This window comes from Coffea arabica, chromosome 5e (assembly GCF_036785885.1).
Source record: "Coffea arabica cultivar ET-39 chromosome 5e, Coffea Arabica ET-39 HiFi, whole genome shotgun sequence".
Taxonomy (NCBI): Eukaryota; Viridiplantae; Streptophyta; class Magnoliopsida; order Gentianales; family Rubiaceae; genus Coffea; species Coffea arabica.
Window position 1 is genome coordinate 39,259,529 of NC_092318.1, and position 26,956 is coordinate 39,286,484.

At 32.5% G+C, this 26,956-nt stretch overlaps 1 protein-coding gene and 1 long non-coding RNA gene across 2 annotated transcripts; one reads left to right on the top strand and one right to left on the bottom strand.

Annotated features, from left to right (window-relative positions):
• The first annotated feature begins 1,344 nt into the window (after positions 1-1,344).
• On the top strand, positions 1,345-15,788 carry LOC113743670 (CSC1-like protein At3g21620). The gene is made up of 11 exons (XM_072049674.1): positions 1,345-1,567; positions 3,841-4,182; positions 4,759-4,905; positions 7,190-7,325; positions 8,117-8,265; positions 8,516-8,570; positions 11,378-11,718; positions 12,327-12,572; positions 13,194-13,518; positions 14,495-14,728; positions 15,155-15,788. Exons 2-11 carry the CDS (start codon positions 3,869-3,871, stop codon positions 15,413-15,415), a joined length of 2,208 nt encoding a protein of 735 aa, XP_071905775.1. The 5' UTR covers positions 1,345-1,567; positions 3,841-3,868; the 3' UTR covers positions 15,416-15,788.
• A 6,763-nt stretch (positions 15,789-22,551) lies between these two features.
• LOC113743697 (uncharacterized) lies at positions 22,552-24,893 on the bottom strand. Its single transcript, XR_011814223.1, has 3 exons — positions 24,730-24,893; positions 24,212-24,319; positions 22,552-23,112 (listed from the first exon to the last, which is right to left on the bottom strand). It is a non-coding gene; the product is annotated as an uncharacterized lncRNA (long non-coding RNA).
• Positions 24,894-26,956: the final 2,063 nt, after the last annotated feature.

A 26,956-nucleotide genomic window follows, 5' to 3' on the forward strand; every position in this document is an offset into this window, starting at 1 on the left:
TGGGTACCATATTTGCTTTTGTCCAAAGTTTGGGAACTAAAACCGCTCATATGTCAAAGTTTGGATATTAAAACTACATTTTTCTCCAACATAAATCCTTATCAGCTTTCATCCCCTCACTTTTAAATGGTTCCAACTTAGTACTTTTTTTTTTCTTGGTCTATAAAATGCTCATTTTCTTTGATAGCCTAAGTGTATTATGGGCATTAAAATATTCTCTCTCCTCTAATATGAATATTCTAATATTATTTTTGGTTAGTAGGGCTGATAATTAACGCAGCAAAATATTCTCACCTTTGACTTTTAGTGGATTTAGTGACGTCACTTGGATGGAAAAGTTTTGAACAGGTTTTACAAACCCAAATAAAATAAGAAAAAAAAAACAGAGAGATAAACATTTTGCATTTTTCAAAGAGGCAAAAGTTATATGGGCCCAAAGCAGCAGATTAGTTGACTGGTTAACATGTTAGCTGCATATCCAGACAAGAGCAATTTTCTGTGGTAAAAGACAGACAAATATTTACAAATATATATATATATAACTAACAATAGAACAACTTGTTTTGGATTTAATAAAAACAAGATTTTAATAGAAAAAGAAATTGATTACTCAAATGCACCCAAAAACTTTTGCCACTCAAAAACTTTTGATAGAAAAAAAACCCCTTGAAAATACGCTAGTCTAAATAAATTAAATTGTGCTTCATAATTAACGGTCTTTGTTTTCCATTTCAGAATTAATGAGAGCTTGAATATTTTCAATAAACATGTCGTGCATATCTAGATGATAAATTATGAACCTAGATGGTAAATTATGTATGTTAACAAGTATCACCTTATAAAAATCTTGGGTTTATCTAACGGTGTCTAATGCGTATTTGTTAACACACTTAAATTTCATATAATCAGTCATATATATGTACATATAATTATTATCCTTCCTTGTATTTGTATACTTTTCTAAATTAATTTTACCCTTCCAAAAATCTAATACTTGAAATACATCTTAACCGGCGATTATTTAAAATAGTCTCTAAAATCTTTAGTAAACTCATTTTCTTATCATGATAGAATATTAGGTAAGCGTTTGTTGAATTGCTGGCCCAATAAGGAAATTGTCTTCATATATTTATCTTGCAAGGACGGCTTGACAAAACTAACTACGTAAAGAGATCCTCGTTGGTAATTTCCTCCAAGTAGCCGTTAACACATGCTTTTTTTGCCGACAAGAATTTAAAAGCTACCAAAATTCCCACACATTTCACACAAAAAAACACAGTATTCACATGCACGCCACCTCAATTCCTTCCCGTTATATTATATCACTACCTTTTCGGCCACTCTATATAGTATATATAATCACTGTGTGTACTGTGTGCAAATACTTTTCTGTTGTTTCTCTGATAAATCCCAAAATGCAGGATCCCACTTCAGGGTCTAACTTGTCCTAGAGGGTGTCGTTTTCTGAGCCACAGTCAAGCAGTTTTTTGAGTTTCTGTCTTCTCTTCAAATAGTCTTCAGTTCATCCTCAGAGTGGGAGGAGATTTCGAGGGCCCTTGATATTTGAGTATGAATCTCCAAACCCTTTTGCCTTTTATGCTGAAATGTCTGTTTTCTGTTTTCTTCAGCCATTGTTTGGCTATATCTGTGGTTAATTTGCTTGCCAGTGTGTGTTCTTGTGTTTGCTTTTTGTAACATGGTGAAGCAGAGTTTATCTTAGTGATACTTGTTCCGTTTGGGATTAGTCTCATGTACACCATTAACGTAATTAGTTTCCACATAGGGAGATTACAAGATTTTCAGTTAATGTGTTCCAGGCATGACATTTTATTTTGTATTCCAATTGAAGTTCTTGCAAGGAATTGTGGTTTCACTAATATTAGGACATAATAGAAGTAATATAGCTGTGGAAATCTTGATAATTCATAAATGATGCAACTAGTATTTAGGAATAAAATTGTTTTATGTGGCGTTTTGTGGTGGATAATTAGAGTTGAATTGTCGGTTTAGGGGTTTTAGCTAGTTTAGTTCTTTCAATTCCCAGGTCTATTAATTTGCCTTCAAGGACTTGGTTGTAATATTTTGTTTGAATGCAACAATAAACTGGACAAGTGCATGAATACATACACGAAACAACAAGAAGAATTTAGAATAGTGATATAGAAAATAGTGGTGGTTGGATATAGAAAATAGTTCAGGTATATCAATCATCTTCACTTGATATTAACTGTTTGAATTCACCATTTCCAAGCATCGATTTGCTTTTACTGCAAGATATATATTGCAAAGCCTCTATTGTATGTAATTTAGATATATGCTAACATCTTTCTAGGAATGATAAATATCCTAGCCAATGAGTACCTTTGTCCAGTTTATTCTTGAAATGACCTGTTGTTAAGTTTGGCCAATATTCTTTTAAAGGAGAGATGATCAGGGTGGAAATATAACTTGTTATTTTGCTATGTACATAATCTTTTGGTCCCCTTGTACTATATTGAATGGTAATGTGATTGAAAGCTGTATTTGAACTTGCTCTTGGTGCATAGCAGTTACGTATTTTTTTGATGTATGGGAAGGATGGTCAAGACCTGTTTGTAGTTCTGGTAACTGTGTATTAAACTTTCATTGTTTTTCCCTTTTGATCTAAAGTATTTCTTTCTCAATGTTGTGGAGATCTTTTTGAAGAATGCCAAATCTCTGAAGTCTTTCAGTATATACCTTACTTTGGGTTTATAGTTTTATTTTTTTGATTCAAGAAGAAATTTAAGATCTTTTAGAGATGAATTATGTCTTTCCCGGGATTTACGGTGCAAAATTACTGGAGCAAAAGGCAATTCGAGAAATGTAGTTTTTACATTGAAAACAATGTGAAAGTGTCTTAAGCGATGTGCATTTTTATTGTAGTTTGCTTTCTTAAGAAATCCCTCTTGGAAAGTGGTAGTGAAATGCTGAACATGCAAATCAGTACTCACACTTAGTTAAGAGAAATTAATGGAAGGGCCTGCAATTTTTGCCCTTGATTCCTCTACCTCAAACAAATTGCAGACAGACATGTCCTGCTACCTTGACTATCTCTGCTTTTCTTCCTTTCTATTGAACACTATTTTGTTGTGTACATTTCTGTTCCCGGACTCTTTAGATAGTTTTCACATTTCATATGAATAGAACTGACTTAATGCTAGGTGCTTGCCTTATTAAGAAAGAAGGGTGTGATCTCAATAATTAGTTCATTATATTCTGTTTGTATCATTTTTGACATTTACATCGATAACAATATACAGAACCGCTCCAGTGTGTAAAAAAGTCCTTATTTTTATTAAATCAAATGTACCTTCTTCCTTGAATTTCACCTCAGATTTCTCTCATATTCAATCTATTGCAGCCTTCACCAATTTGCTTAGACCAGATAACTCCAAACGTCATAGTTTTATTCAGTAGTCTTAACATAACTAGGACTGCAGCTATCACCTGTTCGGCAATATCAGGTGAAATTATGCTTCCAAGCATGTATATGGGTGATTGGGTTACAAATGTAAGAAAATACAGACATAGACTTTCTTGATCCAAGTACATATTTTAAGGATGCAATTGGTAATTCAGGAAACTGTGTCTGCAGGATTTGTGTTTGAAGGGGTAAACTATATCTTTGTCCTTACCAATTTAAAAGATCATCTTTTAGAAAAGTAAATTACCCTTAAAAATGAAACTAGAATTGCTGATTAGGAGACATGGTTGCTCTCTCTTTCTCTTGATCTATCTATCTATGTACCTCTTCTGTGTCTTTCTTTGACTTATTGCATATGCACGTGTGAGGAATTCTTAAGCAGTTTTCTTTTGCAGGGTTGTATATAATCCTAATTGAAGCAGTATGGCGACTATTGCTGATATTTCTGTTGCAGCATCTATAAATATACTCAGTGCATTTGCTTTCTTTGTGGCTTTTGCGGTACTGAGAATTCAGCCAATCAATGATAGGGTATATTTCCCAAAGTGGTACCTGAAAGGTTTGAGAAGCAGTCCATTGCAGTCAGGCGCTTTTGTCCATAAATTTGTCAATTTGGACTTCCATTCATATTTGAGATTTTTGAATTGGATGCCTGCTGCAATGCGAATGCCAGAACCTGAGCTTATTGATCACGCAGGATTGGATTCTGCTGTTTACTTAAGAATTTACTTGACAGGGTACACTTCCTTTCCTTTGTTTAAATTCTAATAAGCATTGATTATGTGCTTATAGAGGCTGCCCACATCCCTGAGCTATGCAGGTGGAATCATTGAAAACTTTGAAAGTTTTTTTTTTTTCCCTAACATGGATACTGAAGAAGATATGATAATTAGTTCACCTTTTATCTCACCATCTTATTACACCAGTTGACGAATGGGTTGGTATTATTCTACAGACACAAAATTTATCTACCGAAGTAATTGAGGGCCATTAATTAGATAATATGTTCAGCACACAAGGTTGGCACTTGACATTTATTTCATTATATACTTTTGAGGAAGATATTTTCACCACAAATAGACAGCAGAAATATCCACCAGTAACGTTAGAGCTTAGTCAGCATCAAGAATCCATATTTAAAATATATAGATTAAGATCTCGTTCACTATATTCCTTTATCATCATTCCAGCATTGATAGTTCATTTTGGATATTGGCTGCTTAATGATACTGACTTTGCTCTTAAATTATCAACTAACTTTTCTCTTTTCTTCTTTCTTTCTTTCTACCCTTCCTTTCCTTTTCACGCTGCAGGCTTAAAATATTTGTTCCTATTGCAGTAATTGCTTTCACAGTTATGGTACCTGTCAATTGGACCAATAGCACTTTAGAGCATTCCAATTTGACTTTTAGCAACATAGACAAGCTTTCAATTTCAAACATTCCTCATGGATCAAAAAGGTATCAAGTTGCCACACATGATTGGTTGCGGTTAACTTTTAATTTCTTTGTCTGATCTTTCCAAAGGAATTGCTTCAGATGATGCAGTTTGTTAACATGAATAGGATTTTTTCCTTCTCTATTTTTTACTGCCTCATTTACAGCATTGTATTTGTCAATTTTCACTAGCATTTATCTGACAATTTCTGTCTTTATATGTCTTCTCAATTCATTTTAGTAGTCACTGTCATCACGTCCAATTTTAAATCAACAGATAAACACAGGAAAAGAAAACAGTTCGTTACTCTGTCTAGATAACGCTTGATGACAATGGCTAATTTGAGGAAGAAAATTTTTTTCATGCATAACATTGTCTGCAGGAAGTTAAATTTGGAATATAGAGATCAACTATTAGATCCCTTACACTGGACTGCAATGGAGTCTCAACAATGATAGGCAAAAGTAATAAGTACCTCTGCAATGAGAGGTCAGATGCAGCGGTCTGTGGTGTGTGAATTACAATATGGCAATCCCAGCTTTGAGCAGAGAAAATTGACCAGCTTAGAAACATTCTATTTCAATGCTAAGCGTCCCATTCATTTTAGCAACTCTAAATATTGCTGAAGGAATAAGATTAAGCTGACCTCAAAAGATTGTCTTTTAACACGAATTTTGAATGTCTACTATTTTGAGTAGGTACAATTAAGTTTCAGGTGGACTTCTAAGGGAGTAAAACTATACTAAAATGTAGAGCCGTAGAAGGAACAAAAAGTCAAGAAAGTGTAGTAAAAGTTATATCTTAACCAAAAATCACAAAACAAGGATTATTCTAATAAGTCGTCTTAATCTTGTAGAAAATGATGCTCTTTCTTTATGAGTTGTATAATTTACTTCTTGTCAGCACAGAAAGGTATAAAAAAAACTGTCTTTTTTATTTGGTACCTTGCTTGGTTTCTCTTGTTCATTTGGCTGGCTCAGAAAGAAACTGTAGTGAATTTTGACATCATCCATGATCTTTCAGAAGTAGTTAGAACTTGAGTATAGTTTTCGTAGTGGAGCAATAAGTGCTGACATTAAGGTTTTTGCTTATAACTTATACCAGAAACTTTGCTATCTTAAATTTGACTAACAAAAAAAGAAAAGTTGCAACTACAATGTCTTGCAGACCCATGATACATCCTCATTGGAAGTGTCAACCTGAAGATGCTGCAATCTAAGTTGTTGGAATTAGTTAAGAATTTGGAGTACTGAGAAAGCATGCTTTGAAGTATCTCCTCAGCTTAAAATTTATTGAAAATTGCAGGAATCTAACATAAGAACCTTATATGAAGATGAATGAAGCAATCTGTTTAAGAATTGACTTTTAATCCTTAAACTCTGGGAATGGCATTTGCATGTACTATTGATTTTTGTGCCTTAAGAATCTGGATATTCAGATCTTCTTGTGCACACCCTTTTACGTGACTGCGAAGTATAACCTGTAAGGTCTTAATTTTTGTGCCTTAAACTCTTGGAATGGCACTTGTCTGGAGATGCTAATGATTTTTCTGCCTTAAGAATCTGGATATTCTGATCTTCTTCTCCACACCCTTTTGCATGATTGACCAATACAACCTGCAATGTGCTCTTTGTATTTTATTTTATTTTACTTTTCCTTTTTCATTCTTTCCAACTAAATTCAAGTTCTCCAGCTAAGTTCTGGAAAATGAAGTAGATAGATGGTTAGTAGTTGAAGTTTCCAGAATAGTTACCACTACCGATCTCTTATTTATGGTAGATATTCTTCACAAGGTTTGCAAGATTGCTGAAGCGGCAATTCGTCATAGACTCTACTCATATATCCTTTGATTCCTTTGGTCCAGAATGAGGGAGACGAATTTTATACCCTTGCTTGTGCTTGGCTATCCTTGCTATATAGTCTCTCTTTCATAAGGGAAATATCTGTATAGGTTATAGGAACATTAATTTTTTAAAATTCAGTTATGTTGAAGCTTAAACACGGGCACTCAATCTGAAAAAGCATTGTGGTTTTGTGTTTTGTTGAAGTAGTGCTTTTTATAAAAGTTCAATGTCCATGTTTGCTAGTTTTTTATTTTTTTTTGTGCACTGTGGACATCTAAAGTACTGGAGGATCTTTTCCGTGTTCAATGATTCATATATTTTGCTCTTTCTTTTCTTGAGCTTCATAAATCTTTTAGTGGCCTGGTTTATTTTGTTTACTCTTAGTAAAAATGTAGCTTGCACTTCTTTTTTATTGTCTTATTTTGACTGTCATAAAGTTTCATTTCTCATTTCACTCTTGCAGATTCTGGACTCACATAGTAATGGCTTATGTCTTTACATTCTGGACGTGTTATGTTTTGAAGAGGGAATATGAGACAATTACATCAATGAGATTGCAGTTTATTGCTTCAGAACATCGACGTCCAGATCAATTTACGGTAACAGACTAATATTCAAATAATCATATTTGTTTTCTTGCTTAGTTATTCAGATATGGTCTTCCTATTCTGAAGTGTAAATTATATCACTTAATCTTAAGGTTGATTTTGATTCACATCTTCTTAAGTTTTGGAGATTTAATAGACTCAACACTCTGGAAATTTGAACTTCTAATACTTAAACTCCATCATGCATACTCATCATCAAATTTTGTTAACTACCCTTTGAAGAGAACCGATTTGAAATGGCTATTGTACGGAAATTTCAAAATGGATAAATACATGACATCTCAGGTTGAATGACTGAAATTTAGTACCTTGGATGAAGGTATTTGTGAACTGTACCAATCCTTAAAAGTCTTACCTTCAAGAAGTTTTACAATTAGAAACCCTTTTAGGTATTCACACAAGTACTAGTAATGACCTGGCTATGTAAAGGTGTAATTGACAACTTTCTTCCTGCATTGGTGTATGCTTACTATGAAGCATCATTGGATCAATTTCCAATCTTTCATAAGCATTAAAAGATCAACTTAAAATGGAGGTGATTTTCATTTTAGACAGAGTTGGATTAAGACAATATCTCAAATTTTGATGTCTTTTCTTTTCCATTCCCATTTTGAATTTGCTGTTGCCAATAGGCAAGCCATCCTTTTCCATTCTGTTTTACTGTAAAGGTAAAAGATGTTACTCCATGGTTTCTTGTTAATATCTAACTACTCATATGCTTTATACATCTGAAGTGTTTTTGTAACTAAGGATGTTTCTTTGTGGTCATTCTGTCGGTCCAGGTACTTGTAAGAAATGTGCCACCAGACCCTGATGAATCTGTTAGTGAACTTGTGGAGCATTTCTTCATGGTCAACCATCCTGATCACTATCTAACTCATCAGGTTTTACTCCAACCAACCTTGATATATGATGAAGTATCAATCAACTAGCTGACATCTAGCTTGCAGAGATTTCTGTAGTTTGTAATGGGGAACATCATGCATATATAGAATAGGGTCTGTGCAAATCAATTGGTATTGCCTTGTACTTTAGAGAGGTTCACAAGAAAGCTATTGCTTAAGTTATTTACAGTAATAGTTAATGTTGATATCCCACGAAAGTATGTCTTGTTAGCACAACACAAACTGCTGTGATATGCTGGACCTTCCTGTTTTGCAAAATTCACTCCTTTCAAGCAGTGGCAAGACCTTGGTGTTTGGATTATCCAACTTAGTTAACTATCTCTTGAAGCTGGTTGAAGCAAAGCTTCTTCTAAGTTTTACTAGTTACTTCATTTCTTTCTGACGTACCCTTTAATGTGCTTGTGTCATTGATATTGTTACATTTGCGAGCAATCATACTTGTTGGCTGATCAAATTTTCTGGAAAACTTGCATACTGGTCATGGACAATCATTTGTTAGAATACCTATTGGCTGCTCAATTTTTCTGGTAGACTTGGGTAGCATTAGACAATTCATAACCTCCACTTTGGTTTTTATCAATACTGAGCTCATTGTAGCTTGTCTTAGAGTAATTTTGAAGTGTCTCACCCAAGGTTGTCCAAGTCTTCGATATTTTCTAATCTGAAAGGCAGAAACTTAAAAGTCTCTCGGGATAAACTCAGGTGCATACTTGTAGATTTGTCACCAGATTATGACTCTATAGCATGACTGACCATACGAAGGATGATACTGACTATACAAAGGAAATATTTTGGATCCTCTTATTGCTATCAGTAAAATTTACTGTGACTCTTAGAACAGAATAGAATGAACTTTGAATTAATTTTTCCATTTTATCACCATGGAGGTCCAAGTACAATTTCATAAACTTATGATGATTAATTTATAAATACTTTTTCTTGTCAAAATATCATTGTACGGCTTCTGAGATTGCCTCCTATATTAATCCATGTCTAATAATCTGGTATAATTTGTACATATCCTTAGTTTCTAGGTGGTTGTTGTTTGGGAGGGGACTACAGCAATGAAAAGCAATTTATATATTGGGAAAAAAGAATAGAAAAGTTTATCTTAATATCAAAGAAGTTCAAAACATCTTATTGCGATACCTGTATACACATATTTCCATATTGTTTGCTTTTTTGTGATACAACACCATGAAATGCTAGACTGTGTAGAATCAATAATTAATTCGAGTCTATGTGATGCTTGAATTTTGTAGTGGATGATCAAGGATCATCATTGTCACGATAAGGGTGGAACAAAAGTTCTACCTGTAAGAGAAACTGGAAATGAGCTTATTATTCACATAGTGGTTAAAGGGTGTTTCTCCAAAGTCTTCCAGCCCCAAAGTTGGATCATCATCACAATTAGGGTTGAACAAAAACTCTACCTGTAAGAGAAACTGGACATTATTCACATAGCAGTTAAAGGGTGTTTCTCCAAAGTCTTCCAGTCCCAATGTTAGATAGGTATGTTTTGCCCTTTTTGTTTGTATGAAGCTTTCTACTTTTTCTTCATCTACAAGTTTGAATTAACAATTTAGGAGGAAGCCAAGCTGCTAAGGGCTCTTTTATCACCTGATCTTGGCTGGTGGGTTTTTAACTTGTACAAGCTGTAGAAAGTACCAGGCATCATAGATCTCCAAACATATTGTGCACACTTGATTCTTTAATCCGTTTCTCTTTCCTATTAAACCCAATTTAAAAGCCAGCATGTGTTAGTCTCTTAAAATAACATACATGAGGGCAACCGTGCTGGATGAAGTTTTAGCTAGATGCTAGTCTTTTTATTCATGGATACCAAACTGGATCTTATTACATCTAGTTGACCTTCCTGCTGTAAAAAAATTGGTTAACTTAGGCTGCCTTGTCAATGTATTCATCTCATTATCTGGGTTCCATCCCACTTGAAGTGTGTCTTTGAATTTTGGGCCATCTTTTGAACCACATGTGGTTGGAAGCTTATTCATAGCCTTGTTCTATTCATATTTCATATTCATCATGCTTAAAGTGCAAGTACTATTTATTGTCTTAACATAGGTCTTCAGCTTGCGTATGAGTTGTAATATTTATTTTCTTTAGTAGCCATGACATGAGTATTATAAGAATACCTCCCGATATATCAGACAGGTATCAATGTATTGTTAGACTGACTTAATGAGCTCACAAACTTATTGAATTGAGCCTAGGGCTTCTTGCTCCTTGAACCTCAACTTTGGCTGTTTTAAAGGACAAATTACTTGTATATTTTAAGAATATTCATGAACTATGCACACTTCACTGTGACATCCTTAAAACAACATTAAATTTCACATATTTCTCATTCAAATTTGTTCCTTTTGATCATCTACATTCACAACTGTAGTTTTTGCACTAATCTATTGGATACTGAAGAAATTTGAAATAAAACTTTAGTAAATTGCTGCTCAAAATAAAGTGTTAGTCTATCCAAAATATTAGCCAAATGTAAGTTGTGAACAGAATCTGTTTGACACAATCTGTATTTAGAACAAAAGTGGCTTATTAGTAGATCACAAAAATTTTTTCCTGAAAGTAATGGTGAAATTAGGACTCTTCTTCTGTAAACATTTAAAAGTAACACTAAGTCTTATTTAAATCATCAAGTCCCTGTTGTTTTGTCCAATTAAGAGATTGTACGTTTTATCTACACTCAATGAAATAACTTAAAGCTCCTTATTTAGTTGAAAGGGGTATTCACTAATTGACACAAAATTAAAGCCTGCATTTAACATGTTGAGATTGTTCTAGCGTGAAACAGAATAGTATGCAGTAAAAACCCTTGTTAACTTTGTAATGGCAATGCACGGACGGGTCTTCTTATACATTGATTCCAACATCCAAGACAGCTTGTGCTTATTAAAAATTGTGTTCTGTAGTCCATTCAAATTGCTTTAGCCTTGCAGATGAACAGGAACTCTTTTATTTGTTTTAAACTTTCGAAGATGACTTCAATTATCTACTTCAGCATGTCTTTGTCATAATTTCTGGCATATATTTGTTTTGCCTTCTAAAACTCACTGCATATATTTGTTTGATTCTAAAACTCACTTTTGGTACTTAACAAATGAATGTCAGATAGCTGCTGAGAGACTGAAGATTGACAATAATGCTAAGCACATAATGCCTGCAGCATTTGTTTCCTTTAAAACAAGATGGGGAGCTGCTGTTTGTGCTCAAACTCAGCAGTCAAGAAATCCAACCTTGTGGCTAACTGAATGGGCTCCAGAGCCCCGTGACGTGTATTGGAATAATCTAGCAATTCCCTATGTCTCACTTACTATTAGGAGGCTTGTCATAGCTGTTGCATTTTTCTTCCTTACCTTTTGCTTTATGATTCCCATCGCTTTTGTTCAGTCCCTTGCAAACGTAGAGGGAATAGAGAAAGCACTTCCTTTCCTGAAGCCAATAATTGAAAAGTAAGTATGCTTCTCCTATTTCATTTCATTGCCTTCAAATGGTCGGAAAGATCATTTTGTATTGCATTTTTAACATGACTTGAGGGCTTTTTGTGTATCTTTGTTTTAATTAAGGTGTTCTTGATGATGATTGAGGTCAATTTAATTTACTCAGTTCCTCAGTAATTGGTCACGAATTAAATGAAATCAACTCCCTTTCAATTCACTTTTTCAGGGAGGAAGTGGCTGTATTATAAAATGCAGTTTATTTTTGCTGCTTCTGATTTTAGTGTGGGAAAGATAAATTTTGAGTGAGCTTATTTCTATTTTCCACCTTCATAGATTTTACAAATTTCACAACGAAATATCAGTATTTATATGTGTGATTGCACAGTTGGAATAAAAATGAGGAGACAGAGAGGAATGACATCACAATCCATAGATCTTTCACATGGATAAAAAGCATGGAACTAGGAGCATTTCCATATTTAGATGGATATGCACTGCCCACAGATTTATGTGCTGCCATAGAATTTACTATATGGGCGTCCTCAGTATCTATCCAGAAAATTCTTTCCTTATACTGTTTAGTCCATGCATATGTTCAAATAATCTTATTTGTGATGCAGGAAAGTCATTAAGGGATTCATCCAGGGTTTTCTTCCAGGAATTGCTTTGAAGATTTTTCTCATATTTTTACCATCAATACTGATGTTGATGTCGAAATTTGAAGGATTCAGCTCCATATCAGCTCTTGAAAGAAGATCTGCAACTAGATACTACATTTTTCAGTTCATAAATGTCTTTCTTGGAAGCATCATCACTGGAACAGCATTTCAGCAATTAAATAACTTTATTCACCAGTCACCAAATGAGTATGTTCTTTTAGAGCAAACCATATTCTATCCTTTCTGTTTCATTTCAAGTTAACTCATGTTTTACTGTGGGTATAGCTTAGCTGAAGCATTTTTACAGTCAACTTTTTGCTGCATTTAATGTGTGAACAAATATATGGTTCTGTGTTCATATTAATTAATGCAAGGATGCATGTAGAGTCATATCAACTTGAAGCATAGTTTGTTGGGAAGCAAAATTGGATTAAAAAGATACTGCTTGTGAAATATGGAATCAAAAGCATACAATGGAATACACCTTGTGAGAAAAATTGAGTGCAAAATTTGCATAACACTTCAGTGCATTATACATATTCATATGTATATGTATATTTTTGTTTAATTCAACAAACATGTCTCAGACATCCCACATGTCAGAAAGATATCAACACAGTGGTATTAAAGCATGTGTAGAAGTTTTAATAGGGCAGCTACATAAGTTTTTGCATTGTTATCCACCAGTTGACAAAACCAGTTTAATATCAACTAATTGTGGTTGTGTTCCATTTGCTTATTCTCTGGCTTATATGCCCAAAATGTAGTAGTACTGTAGTAGTTTAGAAAACTTTATTCTATTTGGAAATTGAAGAGCTTCTTTTGCAGGATTCCAAAGACAATTGGTGTCTCCATACCTATGAAAGCTACCTTCTTCATAACGTACATAATGGTGGATGGATGGGCTGGAGTTGCAGGCGAGATTCTTAGATTGAGACCTTTAATTATCTATCACCTCAAAAATTTCTTCGTGGTAAAGACTGAAACTGATAGGGAGGAGGCAATGAATCCTGGGAGCCTGGGTTTCAACACAGGCGAACCTCAGATACAGCTGTATTTCTTGCTGGGGCTGGTTTATGCTGTTGTTTCTCCAATTTTGCTTCCTTTTATCGTCATATTCTTTGGACTAGCATATATTGTATACCGTCATCAGGTAAATTTGAATATTTGGTAAAATAAATTCTTCCTATGTAGAATGTTCTGTTGTAAACAAAAACAATCGATGCTTGGACCCTCTGGTTGTGAAGCAATGCTCTTAAAACTGTTTATTGTTTTTATGAGTGTGGAGACCATGTGCAACTTATAGTTTTGGGGTTCATAAATCACTTTGATTGTACAAATTTTACCTCAACAAGAAAAAGAATTTGATGCACTCAAAGTACCAAACCTTCCTTTCTTCCTCCTGTGAGACAATTTTTCCAAGCATTTTATCATATTTGGGAAGTATAAAACATATTTTACATATAAAGATCAGAGTGAAAAGATTTTTCTTATTGTTTTTCTGTTGCTGGTGATTAAAATTTATTACTCTGTATTCTTCCTATGCCCTTCTCTCTTGTAGGCGTGTGAGTCACTTGTATTGTTATAAGCTGGCACTTTTATATAATGTGTATGTCAGGAACTTCACCCGTAGTCAATTTAGAGGAAATATTGCAAAGGTATAAGCCAAAAGGCTTACTATTCTTTTGAGTCTACACTGTGAAGGTCTGCTGCAGTGTTTTTAAAATAGAAGGAGTCTCTCAATTTCTGAGCTGAAGGGATCAGAATCTGATCTAGTTTCAGCTGTGACTAATCTCAATTTATATTTGCATATCTTGGTGGCAAATTCAAAATGGAAATTATTGTAGTAGCTTTTCTTTGCTTTCTCTAGGCTCTATTAAGTTGGATTATTTTACATAAAAGCTTGGATTATACCTGAAAATTGTGGTGACAAGCCAAAACAGATTTTTTTGGATATTTGGTTTGTAATTTTGGCTCCTCAACTGCAACAAGCCAGTGGAAATAGAAGATTCATACTATAATACATTATAAAGTTTTCATATCTGAATATACTACTGTAAATGGAATTCCTAGTTGAACATTTTCCATGTTATACCTTTCGTGGGGCTTCATTAGACATTTTTGTGTAGATTATGAATGTCTACAATCAAGAGTATGAGAGCGCTGCAGCATTCTGGCCTGATGTTCATGGGCGCATCATAATAGCATTGATAGTCTCCCAATTGCTTTTACTGGGGCTGTTGAGTACAAAAGATGCTTCTCAGTCAACTCCATTTCTCATTACACTCCCTGTATTGACCATATGCTTCGACAGATACTGCAAAGGTCGTTATGAACCTGCCTTTGTTAGATATCCATTGCAGGTATTTATAGCTGTATTAAGTATTAACCTTAATGTTACTTGATTAGTTATCCCCATTTTGATGAAAAACTTTCATGTAAACAAGTCTTTCAGCTGTGCATCATTCCACAGATATGTTCATGCTATCTAGCATAGGATATTCCCAGCCAATTCCCTCCATAATGGAAATGAGAACTCTCAGATAATTGTCATCATCAACTAGCTAAGTCCCAGGTCCCAGTCACATCTTAATAACATTCACCTGTTCCTTGTATTTTCTACCTAAGTATCCATATGGAGGAAAAGTTAAATCTTTCATTCAGCCACATGCTATTAGATGTTGAGATGGGTTTGGCAGTCTTATCTATTTAACAATCTTTCAACCTGTGCAGTCATTTTCTAATGTGCACCTTGTGTCCATGTCTCTGTGCTTTGCTGGAATTTGCAGCAAGCTATGATGAAAGATATACTGGATCGTACAAGGGAGCCAAATGTTAATCTAAAGGATTACCTTCGAAGTGCTTACATCCACCCTGTCTTCAAGGCCGGAGATGATTATGAGAACAATTTGGTTAGTGAAGATGAGGAGCAGGAACCTGCTCTTGTCCCCACAAAGCGCCAGTCTCGAAGGACCACCCCGTTTTCCAGCAAATACAGCGGTTCATCTCAGTCTTTCCCATATGAAGTTGATCAGAACTTGCAGCCCTGAGAAGCTTTGACATGAACCTTTGTTAGAAATTGAGCCTACTATGAGTTTTAGATATTCAGCTTGATATTTGAAATCAAGTTGGCAAGAAGTATGTCCTTTGACCAAACTGTCTCATGCAATGTTCTTTCGCGGGAATACGGGTCTTTAGGAGTTGTAATTGAGCATTTGGCATGATCAATTTTGGCTGAATATTACCAGCCTGAGTTTGTATGGTATTTGGAATGACGAAATTTCTCTGTACATAGACCATTCTTTTACCAAGTATAGCAGCTAGGTTCCAGATTCTCTACTTACCATAATCTTTGCCATACAATCCCATGTGCTGCGAAGTCCTTGTTATATTATTTCAAACCAAATAGACCAAGTTATGTGATGTTTGTGCTTACTTTTGCAAGAACACTTACTTTTGAAAGAACGCTTGTTACAAAGGGTAGTTGAAATACCACATGTGCCTAACAAGGAGAGCACAAATAGATAACAAATGATCCAACGATTAATGCTGAACACAAAATCATATACTTTTGAAAATGAATTAGCTGCTTTATTTCCACCATATTTTGATGGCATGTCGTTTTTGAAAAACTTTTTATTTTCGGTCAATTTTCATGGGCGCTTTTAATAGGGAAAAAATAAAAAAGAATGGAATCACTACCTAGTAGTTTTTTTTGTTTTGTCTAATTTTATAGGATTGATGTTTAGGGCTAAGGGACCTATACCTCTTGGAAATTTCCTATTAAATAAAATATAAAATGTGGGGGGGGGGGGGGGTTCTATAACTCTTTTGGATACAACATCAATAAGATAAAATTCATTGTTCAATGTAGAATAAGAGTTATCAATCGTTAAATGATTTTAAGAGTTCAAATTATTAGATAATATGGGAAGATATAAATAGACTAGCATTATGGGTACAGTATCCAAAATAGGGATTGCAGTATTTTCCATAAAATGGCCCTTTTTTTTTTATAACTTCTTGGTCTTGGTGTTTATTATAACCACAAATTTGTCCCCTTAACTTTTTTTCACTTGTCCATTATAGATAAAACGCAAGTAAAGTAATTTTTTTTAAGAAGCAAACCCAATCCCAATGAAATAAACAAACTCAATCCCACAGCTAAACTTGTAATCAAATAATAAAAACACATTTTTTAATACCTAATATGTTAGAAAATAGATTTAATTTGTCTTACTTCCATTGAAATAAAAAAAAAAATTCAATTCTCATCACATAAGAATTGTACAACAACTCTAGACTCATGCAAAAACAATGACTTGTAGGTGAGTGTGAGTGGTCTTCTTTTACTGCCGTTGCTCCTACTCTTCCTCCTCCTTCTTCATCATCGTTGTCATCATCATCATCATCAAAGATAAAAATTTTAATGATTAATCTTGTGTATTTTTTACTTTTAGTTTTGGTGTATTTGGACCATATTGAATATCTTGAGATCACAATACCAAGACTAAATCACTTAACTCCATTGGACCAAAAGTATGTAGTGTTTTAATAAAGAATTACTTTTATGATAATTTGGCAATTATCTATTTTATTTCCATGCAATAAAATTCATTTTTTTGTGTCATTGAATATAGTAAACACGTTTTCTTCTAATACAATGATAGGAAAAATATAAAGTATGAGGCTAGACTACAAAATCAATGTTTCTGATATAATTTTCTAAAAATTTAAAAAACAAATTTATACTTCATTAAAATGAAAAAAAAAACTTAAAACTTTTAAAACTCAAGACATGCAATTAATCATGTTAGTGATTTTTCAGGTTATTCAAACTCAAATAAACATTCTACCACCAATCTATTCTCAGTTGGATGCCTCCTAGGATTAAAGGACAAATTTTTTTTTTTTTTTTATTGAAGTGGGACAAATTTCATTCTTTAGGTACTAAAGTGTTCCACTTTAAAGTTTAGTGACCAGAAAAAATATTCGGGTATGGTTAAAGAGTAAAAAGAGGAATAACCATTTAATCTTGAGATATCTAACTATTTAAAAGGGGAAGTATAGTAAGTAAATAATGTTGTCCAATTGGTTAGTTATTCCATCCTTTTTCAATTTGTGATGCCTAATTCTATCTTTTTGATAGTGTGCCACTAGATTTCTTTCTATTTTTTTTTATGGATAAAAGAGTCAAGAACTAGTAGTCTATTATCAAGGGTTGGAAGTCTTTATTTCTAATACTTTAAAAAAAAAAAAAACTTTACAGTAGATTGGACTGGATTTGGAAATTGATATGCCAATTTCTTGATAAAGTGTCAAGTCTACAGTAACTGTTGTAGGAACGGAAGTATCATGGTCAAGAATTTGAGACACAAGTACCTATAAGCTCATTCGTTCCTACAATATTTGTATTTCTTGGTGATGATTTTCTCTTGGCTGCCTCTATCTCGAGAAATGCATGAAGAAAAAAATCATATAATGGCTGCCTCAATATTTGTCGTGCAATTTTCACTATCTTTTGTGCCTGATTCTATCCTGTCTGCTTATTAGTTCTTTGATCCTCTTTACTTGGTGGATGTATTGGTACATGTGTGTATGTAGGATGGAAGGTTTGTTGAATTAATGATGCCTCCAATATGCAGTCAAAGCTTTGTGTTGGAAGGTATAATTTATGTAACTGAAAGTGCGTATAAACGTGAAAGCGAGATGTTTTTATAGTCATTGGTGAGGTGGCATGGGTGTAGTTACATCTTTATCTATTTATGCTTTGTTTATGTGGCTAATGTATTTGATCTTTTGGGGATTTTGCGTGTGCATTTGTTGGACGAGATTTATTATGCACCTATTGTGCCAATTATGTTGGTCATTTACATTGAAAACTGATATGAATTTTATTTTGTAATTACGTAGTTACACATCGGACTAGTCTATTGGCTTGTTTGCTATAATAATCTCTAGCCATTATTTCATGTTGCATGAAACTGGTTATTGGTGGAATTTTTTCCCCATTCGCCATCATTATGTTTGTTAATTATTTTTTTAAATCATTTTATTTTAACTTTTTTTATTTAGAAGTTCTTAGGAGTTCTTTTTTTCCCATTTTTAAAGTTCTTAGGAGTTCTTATTGTTTCTTTTATTTGGTCATTTTTACTACTTTGTTCAAGATAGTGTGGTTTTGATGCACTCTTAACTTTTGTTGGTTCTAAAATCCTTTTGAATAGGTAAAATATTCTTCTCTTTTATTTATTTTGTACCTTGATGTAACTATAGATGAGGAAGAAATATAAATATATATATTGGTTGTTAATTTTGTTTTAATGTTATGTTTTGATTTATATCATTTATGGTTGTAGTAAATGTCTGAGTTGTTATTGCACTTTTTATTGGTATAGTTGGTTCTTTTTTTGCTGTATTTATAGTTGGTTTCCCTTCAATTTATATAAGAGGATTATGGTACTTATTTAGTGTAACTATTTTTCTCCTCTTTTTGTTGTCTCTTTGCCACAAGCTTCAGTGAATTTTACTGTGCTATTATCTGTTATATTCTTCATGTTTTTTTGTTATGTTTTTCCTCTTTTATGTATTAGTTTTTTTCCCTTTGTTTTATATGCCTTGGTTGTTTAAAATTTTTGTTATTTTTGTGCTCCTATTTGGTGTTTGTTAGTGCTTGTTTGTTGATTTTGTATAATATTTTTGTTGTTTACATAATTTTCATTTGTTCCATCCCTTTTGAATTATACATTTTAAGATTCAGGTTTACTAATGTGGTTGATATCGTGTTTTTCCTTTTGTTTGGAATTTTTTCTATATTTTTATTGTTCAAGGTAAGTACTAGTTCAACTATTGTTCTGTATTGATTACTTTTTAACTTTGGAAAAGACATATTCTTCATTTTTTTGATATAAAGTTTTTTTTTTTATTTTTGTTCCTATTTCAATTATGATTTCTTTTAAAAGAATGAATAGTTTTTTTAAAGATATTAGTGCTTTTTTGTTTGATTATCTGTGAAGTCTTTTTGCATTCATTTTATGCTCTTAATAGGTATATTTGTTTTGTGATTTAATCATTATATCTTATGTTTTTAAGTGCTTGTGATTGTTTTTTGATGTTTATTTTTTGATTTTTTGATTTGTGATAAATTATCAATAATTATAATAGGTCAAAAGAGGAAATTTGTGTGATAAGGAACAATGGTTGGAAAAAAAATGGTCATAATCGAGAAAGATAAGCAACTCTTCCAAATAAAAAGGGGTAGAATTATTAATAAAGAATCATCTCTCGCATTTAAGGACTAAACTGATGAAAGAATTCAGATCAACCTTGTAGTGTTATTAATACTATTGAATTAGGTACTATTATTAATGTTATCGAATTAGACAAAATTATTAGAGAATCCATTGCTCATTGTGACATACTTATTAAGCAGATTGTTATAACTGTTGTAATTGAATAAACAATGATGTCAGAGATGAGATTTTTCTCTTAATTATATTTACTTATTTATTATTGCGTTTAATTGTGTTGATATACATATTTATTTATGTGATTATATGTGAAAAATATGTGTGTATATATTTATGTATAATATAGATGAATATTGATTCCTATATAATTTAATTTTTCTGGTTATCTTGGTCATATTAAATGCCATAAAAGCTGTCTTTAGCAATTTTTTATGTTGTTAGAAATATAGCAATGACTATGTATACTATGCATAATGATTATATAGATTGACATATCATGGTTGTCTATATAATTTGCCTGATTAATTAGACAATGATTAACTTTTTAAATTTGATTATTAGTTATTTGATTGTTTCAGATGTCCAAATGCATGTTTGGTTGATTCCAAATACATTATTATATAATACTATTTAGAATATAGAGATGTTGATAGATCTATAATAAAATAATTAGCAGTTTTGATGTCATTCTTGATTATTTAAAAGACAAAACAATGAGTGTTTTTTTATGTTATTGTTAATTACACAATATTTTCAGATATGCAAAATGTGTTTCAATGAGTACAAAAACACCAATGTCTGAGATGAGATTGATTTCTGGTATTCATCTAATAGAACAATATATGCTATTATTGTGTTTTCTATTATGTTTTATATAATTTACAAAGATTGTGCTAATTAAAATCCTTAGGTCTGGTATTTTATGTATTTTATTTTAATATATTTAAGAAAAAAATTTAAGAAATAAAAAAAAGTTAAAAAACACACCAGTATAATAGAATACATAGATACATTTATTACAAATAATCCTTAGGTAACCAAACTTTATCACATACGCATACACACACACATAAACATACACACAATGAAACATATCTATATGTACACAAATACACACACATATATAAAACTCCTGTGCACTAATAAAACCTCCTATAAATATCATCTAATGCAATCTTTCATAACATAACAATTACTCTTTCTTATATGCATATCTACTAAATTTTTACTTCCCTTTATACAACATGAATAACTATATATTCCAACCTCTTCAACTACAACAAACTCCAACACACTAGTTAGGTGTCCAACATTGCACACCGCGCAGTGGTAATATTGCCCAACATTGCTAGTTAGGTGTCCGTAAAGATCGAATTATGAAGAGGATATGCTAACTGCAAAAGACTAAAAAACATAATTTTAAAAAAATGCCTAGGAAATATCAAAACCAAATGCTTTTTGGACAATTATGAAGCGAATGACTTTTTTTTTTATGCAATAGCTTTACCAAATGTAATTCCAGCACATTATGAAGCCAGTTCAACACATTACGACAAAGGCTTAACATATTTGTATGCCCCATACATAAACTAATTAAATAAATAAGAAACTATTTAGTAATCTTACAAGCCTTAAGACCACGACCTAACAAAATACTAAACTAACATCAATGCCTTTTCGAACTATTTCTAAATAAACGTTTTTCTTTCTGTTCATCATATTCAACAAAAAAACTCTCAAAAAAATTGCTCCTTTACCTGTCATAGAAAATAAAAATTGCCAAATAAAATAAGTAATCTTCTAGTAATGTCTAGCAAAAAAATGTGTGGGGTTACAGTTAATAAAAGTCCAACCTTAAGTTTTCATGACTATTTACAACTTGAAAGGAATTTTGGATCCCTTTCTTAATTTGATTTTCCTTTTTGCCCCAACTTATTAAAATATTCTATCATTGATGAAAAGTTTTTCGAAATATTCTCAAAGTTTGCAGTAAAAACTTGAGTATGGCCTGTTAAACATGTTATTCAGTTTTATTAGTCTTATTTTTGCCTCCTTTAACCTACACGTAGGTCACAGCTCAGGAAATCGTGCAATGAAGGTTTGATTTTCTTTACCTCATTAATTAAAAAGCATAATCCACTGGGCCTGGTAGTTCTAAATCAATTAGTATCCACGTATTATACATGTAATGGAAGTGCGAAGGCCCCCAATGTCACTAGCATGCATAGCCTAATAGCCACCTGATCAAGCTGCGCACGGAGATGCCTAGCATCACAAATGTATACAAGAACAATGAAGAAAATTTTAGTGAAAGCAGAAACACATTTCCCGATTGCCTTTGCATAAAAATTCGCTTACATAGTCTCAACTAAAAGTGTCTGTAATACAATGGATAAAAATAGGCGGTAATGGGTAATAGCTTAACTACCATGAGCTAAAATAACATCAGAAGAGAAAATAACAGCAAGCAAATGACATGTTGCAAGCAATTACACAAACACTCACACAGAAGCAGAGAATATTGGATTCTTCGAATCAAGATGACAACAAAAGAGTCCATATGCAAAACAACAAACAAGAGCATAAAGTGCTCCAAACACATATTGAAAGCATCCTTACACCAAAAAAATAGCAAGCTACATCTCGAAAGAGGCTAGGCAACATAAAAAGTAACAACAGTAAACTTGACAGAAGTGGTTTTCCTAATATGATCAGATGAATGCTTAATATAGCACAAAAGCCTCTTTCCTTTGACCTCATTAGCAACGTGATAGCTCAATCTAGCATGTTGCAGAAAGAGAAGAATCAAACAACATCATTAGCATAAACGGAATCATAGATGCAAACATAGCAGAGGTATAAAAAAAACCAAGCTACACTACATCTTGTTCATCGAGTGCATAAAGATGAAAAGCAGTAAGACCAATAAGGCGCACAGCTTCATCGCCAATAACCAGAATATTCATAGAGTCAGAGTCATCTTTAATTGACAGAGCAATATAGACCCTGCAATCAACAGCAATCATGCATAAAGCTAGACCAACATCATGGACAAATAGTAGCAGGAGAACAATAGAACAAGAATATCTAGGGAAAATATACATTTCTCGACCACAACACTTGCACACAATCCCCAAAGTATCGGCAAAATCATAAGGCTGGTGACAGTGAGGACAGGCAAGAAACCACAAGCGGTCCATCCGAAGCCAAACCCGCACCTCTCCTCTAATCCAAGCAGTGCCCCCAGCCTTCAAATTCCAAGGCAAAAAAACTACTAAACACAGGTGCAAAAAGAAAGAAAAATAAGCAATATAGAAAAACATAGCCAAAGATTCTATTACAAATTTTGTGGAACAAGCAAAATCAAATATGGGAGTGAGAACATGATCGCTAACAGGCGGGAGAAGCCGAAATAGATTATTGAAACTGTTCTCATAAACCTCTCGAAACAGATTCCTTTCTCTTTGTGGCTCAGCCATATCAACACTCACTTCAACATTCTACAGCAAAAAAAATTAGAAGCATAGTCATAAACTGCATAAGTATGAATAACCAAATGTATTCCTAGTCTGCACACACTACTTATTCACAGTCAAAATTCAAACCCTTAGCTGTCTTACAATAATCAATTTAACAGTGAATCACATCCCTCCCTAATCAAACAAGATGAATGCCTAACACATGATCACCTAGCCTGACATTCTGAGGCCATGAAAACAGAGACATAAGCATAAACTACATAGGTATGAATAATCAAACAAAGATCACATTACGAACACAATCCTAAAATACCTCATGTTTTAAAAATTCATAAACATGAAAAGCAGCCAAACTAATCAATCTTTGGGCTCCATTCTAAAAAACTAAAAATTCACAGAGCTTAAATCAGGAAAAATCTCTTTTAGACAAAAAAATAATTGTCAGATTGCCTAAAAAAGATCAGTCCCACAATGCAAACCATACACAAAACCAGAGCAATCACTAACTCATATCATTTTTTCACAATCCAAATTGTATTCATTGAATAAAAAGAGAGAAACACAAAGAATTTCAGTTTTATACAAAACCAACAGATAAGAAGCACAAAATTTCCTTCACACATCACAACTTCAAAACCAAAAGCAATCCAAAACGAAACAAAATAAAAAGCTGCAATAAAGATTTCATCCTCATCAATCAAGTCCTACAACCACCAAAGCACCAAAGCAAAATATCACAAAAAAAGACCAAAAAAAAACCTAAAATGCACAGAAATGAGAAAAGAAGACGAAACCAAGCAAAGTCAAGCTCACTAAAAATCAACTACTTGAAGTTGTCACACAATTTCTTTGGCCTAAAAATGATACAAAAAGAAAAAAAGGACGATTAGGACTGAGTTAGGATAAGATATAATTCTTTTCCCCCTAGAATAGGGACAAATTTTACCTACGCAAAGAGGAAGGGGGGAAGGGGTGGGAGATTTAACCTTCCTTTTAGGGGGTAAATTTTACCTCTTGTCAATTTTAGAGTAGGTCTTGAAAAAGAAGAGAAAAAACATATAATTCATAACAAGAAGAAAAGAAACGTAAAAAAAAAAAAAAAAGAGGAAATCCTAGTTACCATTCTGTAGCAATCCCAATTAAAATAGAAGCAAGACCACACCCCGCGCTGAACATCGAATTCTTAAATATATAAAGCCAAAATTCCGAGGTGGAACTCATGGATCTGCTGCAGGGGAAAATATCATAATAACACCATCAACAAATATACAGTAGCAGTAACCAAAAAAATATAGAAATCAACGAACTATAGTAACCCAAGATATCAACTCAGGAAAGAAAATACAACAAACCAAGTCGTAAAAAACCACAAAATCAGTCCAAATGCAACAAAAAAAGAAAAGAGGATTAAACAAGAAACAGAACAGCTAAGTCACCAGTTCTAAGTTCAAATCAGAACGCTAAAACCACAAATTAGAACCTAAGCTCAATTTAATGGAAGCAAAAGAGGAACAAAAGGAAAAAAAAAAGAGCAAGATTTGATGAAAAGAGATGGATTAAAGAAATGGAGAGAAGAAGAGGCCAGTCTATCTATGTTACCAGAGAGCAAATGCAATGGTGAGGAAGAAAAGAGATTACCGGCAACGGTAAGGAAGATGACAAAGACGAGCCATCTGCCAAGTTTTGGAAAGACCCGGACCACAATTGAGATGAGATGATGAGATCCTTTTTTACTATTGCTTCAAGGGTCCTAAAATGCAGAATACAAATAACGAGTCTATCTATGTAAAAATGCAAAATACAAAAGATAAGATAACGAGGGTCAATGAAATCACGTGAAAATCACCAAATCCTTTGGCTCTTTTATTACTTATGTAGATGAGTTTGCAAAATATACAACAAAATCCAACCGCTCTTCAATTTTTCAATTATCTGATTACTGAATGAAACAATCGTACTCTTGAATTTGCTGAATTCAGGAATGAAACATTTGAACTACTCAAATGCATGCACTGGATTCCTACATGGACCATAATGCTCCAATCTGCCCTCTACATTCATTATCATATCCCAATTTTAGAAGCACTATCAGTATAGGCTGAAGCAAGCCTGCATGAAGAGAGAAGAAGGTGAATCCAAGCTTAGCAACAATAAATTGATGTGTCCAACCATTGTTATGCAAAAATCTAAATAAAGTTGAAACAAGAATTTTACTAATTTATATATACAATTGAACATATAACTATTATTGTATGTATAACAAAAATTAATTAATTCATTATCCAAAATATACTCAATAATAAACAAACTAATATATGCATATGAAAAACAACAAAAATATTGCTATACCTAAAAAAAAGATCAATTTCTTTTTCTAATTGCATTGAAATATAAAACCTTAATTATAAACTTGCAATATAACACAAAATAATTGTACAAAAAAAAGAATCTAATATATTTTGATTATAACCATATTTTTTCCCTCTATTTCTTTACTAATAACATTCATCCATGTATAGGCATAATAAAAACAACATATTGATGCACATATAAACCAATAAAGCACATACCACCCATTTTACAATTCTTGCTACACATATAATCCATTAAAATCTCTGCCTTCAGTAATCTCACATATTTACTTTTTATTTAAATAAAAAAAATACCCGCGTCGAATTACTACAATTAATAGTAATAAATGCATGAAAACTGTCACCACTAGTTCCATAGAGTTTCTCACATCCAAATTAAAACATTAGCTTTATACTGTCCATCAAATAAATCAAACCCTATGAATTACCTTTCACATGAACAAAGAAAGACTTTGCTGTTGTCAAAATTCGGAATAGAGCAATTAAAGGAACACATTACAGAGATCAAAGGTATATAATCTTTGCTTTCAATATTTAGTAATTTAGACTCAGAATATATTGCACACTATTCTTATAATATTTTCTTCAAAATTTTTTCCTATTCTCACAGTTTCTATACGCTTTAAAATGAAGCACAATATTTTCCTTCAGTGTTCATCAAGTAAGTCCTCAAAATTTTTTAATTCTTACTTTTCCTTATTAATTATTATTTCCATTCATTAGTAAATTTTTTGTTTTAATTAAATAAGCATAAATATAATATTTTTTTAAACACACTATATTATACTATATATATCATACTAATTACACTAATATATTTTTCCTACACCAAATATAACAATAAATAATATATATTAATTTTGATAGTAATATGGAACATCAAAATATTTCAATTTTCTTACCCAATACCAAAATAAAACACAAATAGACTACACAATGACCAATATAAAAACTTAAACCATTTTAAAAAAATGCATAATTTGCTAATGTATTTACTTTTTTTTAATAGGAATATCATTATACCTAAATCAATGGAAGTGAAAATGAATTGTGTTAATTATAGTCTTAATACTAAAATTAGATATAGGGTTAATACCTATAATATTTTGAAGATCATTTTTTCGTTAGAATTTTCTACAATTGCATTTATAATATTTTTGTTTCTTTATGATGAAAAAAATATTTAATTTAAAAATAATAAAAACACAGATACAAATAATATGAATTAAATATGAAACAAAAAGAAGACACATAGTAACAATTAGCTGCTTTTATTATATACATTATTCATTACATTTAATTAGCATATACCTAGACATTTATACTACTATTATTCATTATCCTTTTTATGCGAACCAAAGAGCTTTTGTGCCAACCATAATAGTACTTTAAAAATGTCTCATAAAAAAAATCATCACAAAGTTTTTCAAAACTTTATATTATGCATGCTTTGCTATTTTACCATTTCTAGGCTGACACATTCATCCAATGCT

Bases quoted from the DNA above. Each gene is read 5' to 3' on its own strand.
- LOC113743670 (XM_072049674.1), top strand. From the start codon at position 3,869: ATGGCGACTATTGCTGATATTTCTGTTGCAGCATCTATAAATATACTC. The intron at 4,906-7,189 runs GTATCAAGTTGC...TCACTCTTGCAG, and splicing joins ATTCCTCATGGATCAAAAAG to ATTCTGGACTCACATAGTAA. The intron at 12,573-13,193 runs GTATGTTCTTTT...CTTCTTTTGCAG, and splicing joins ATTCACCAGTCACCAAATGA to GATTCCAAAGACAATTGGTG.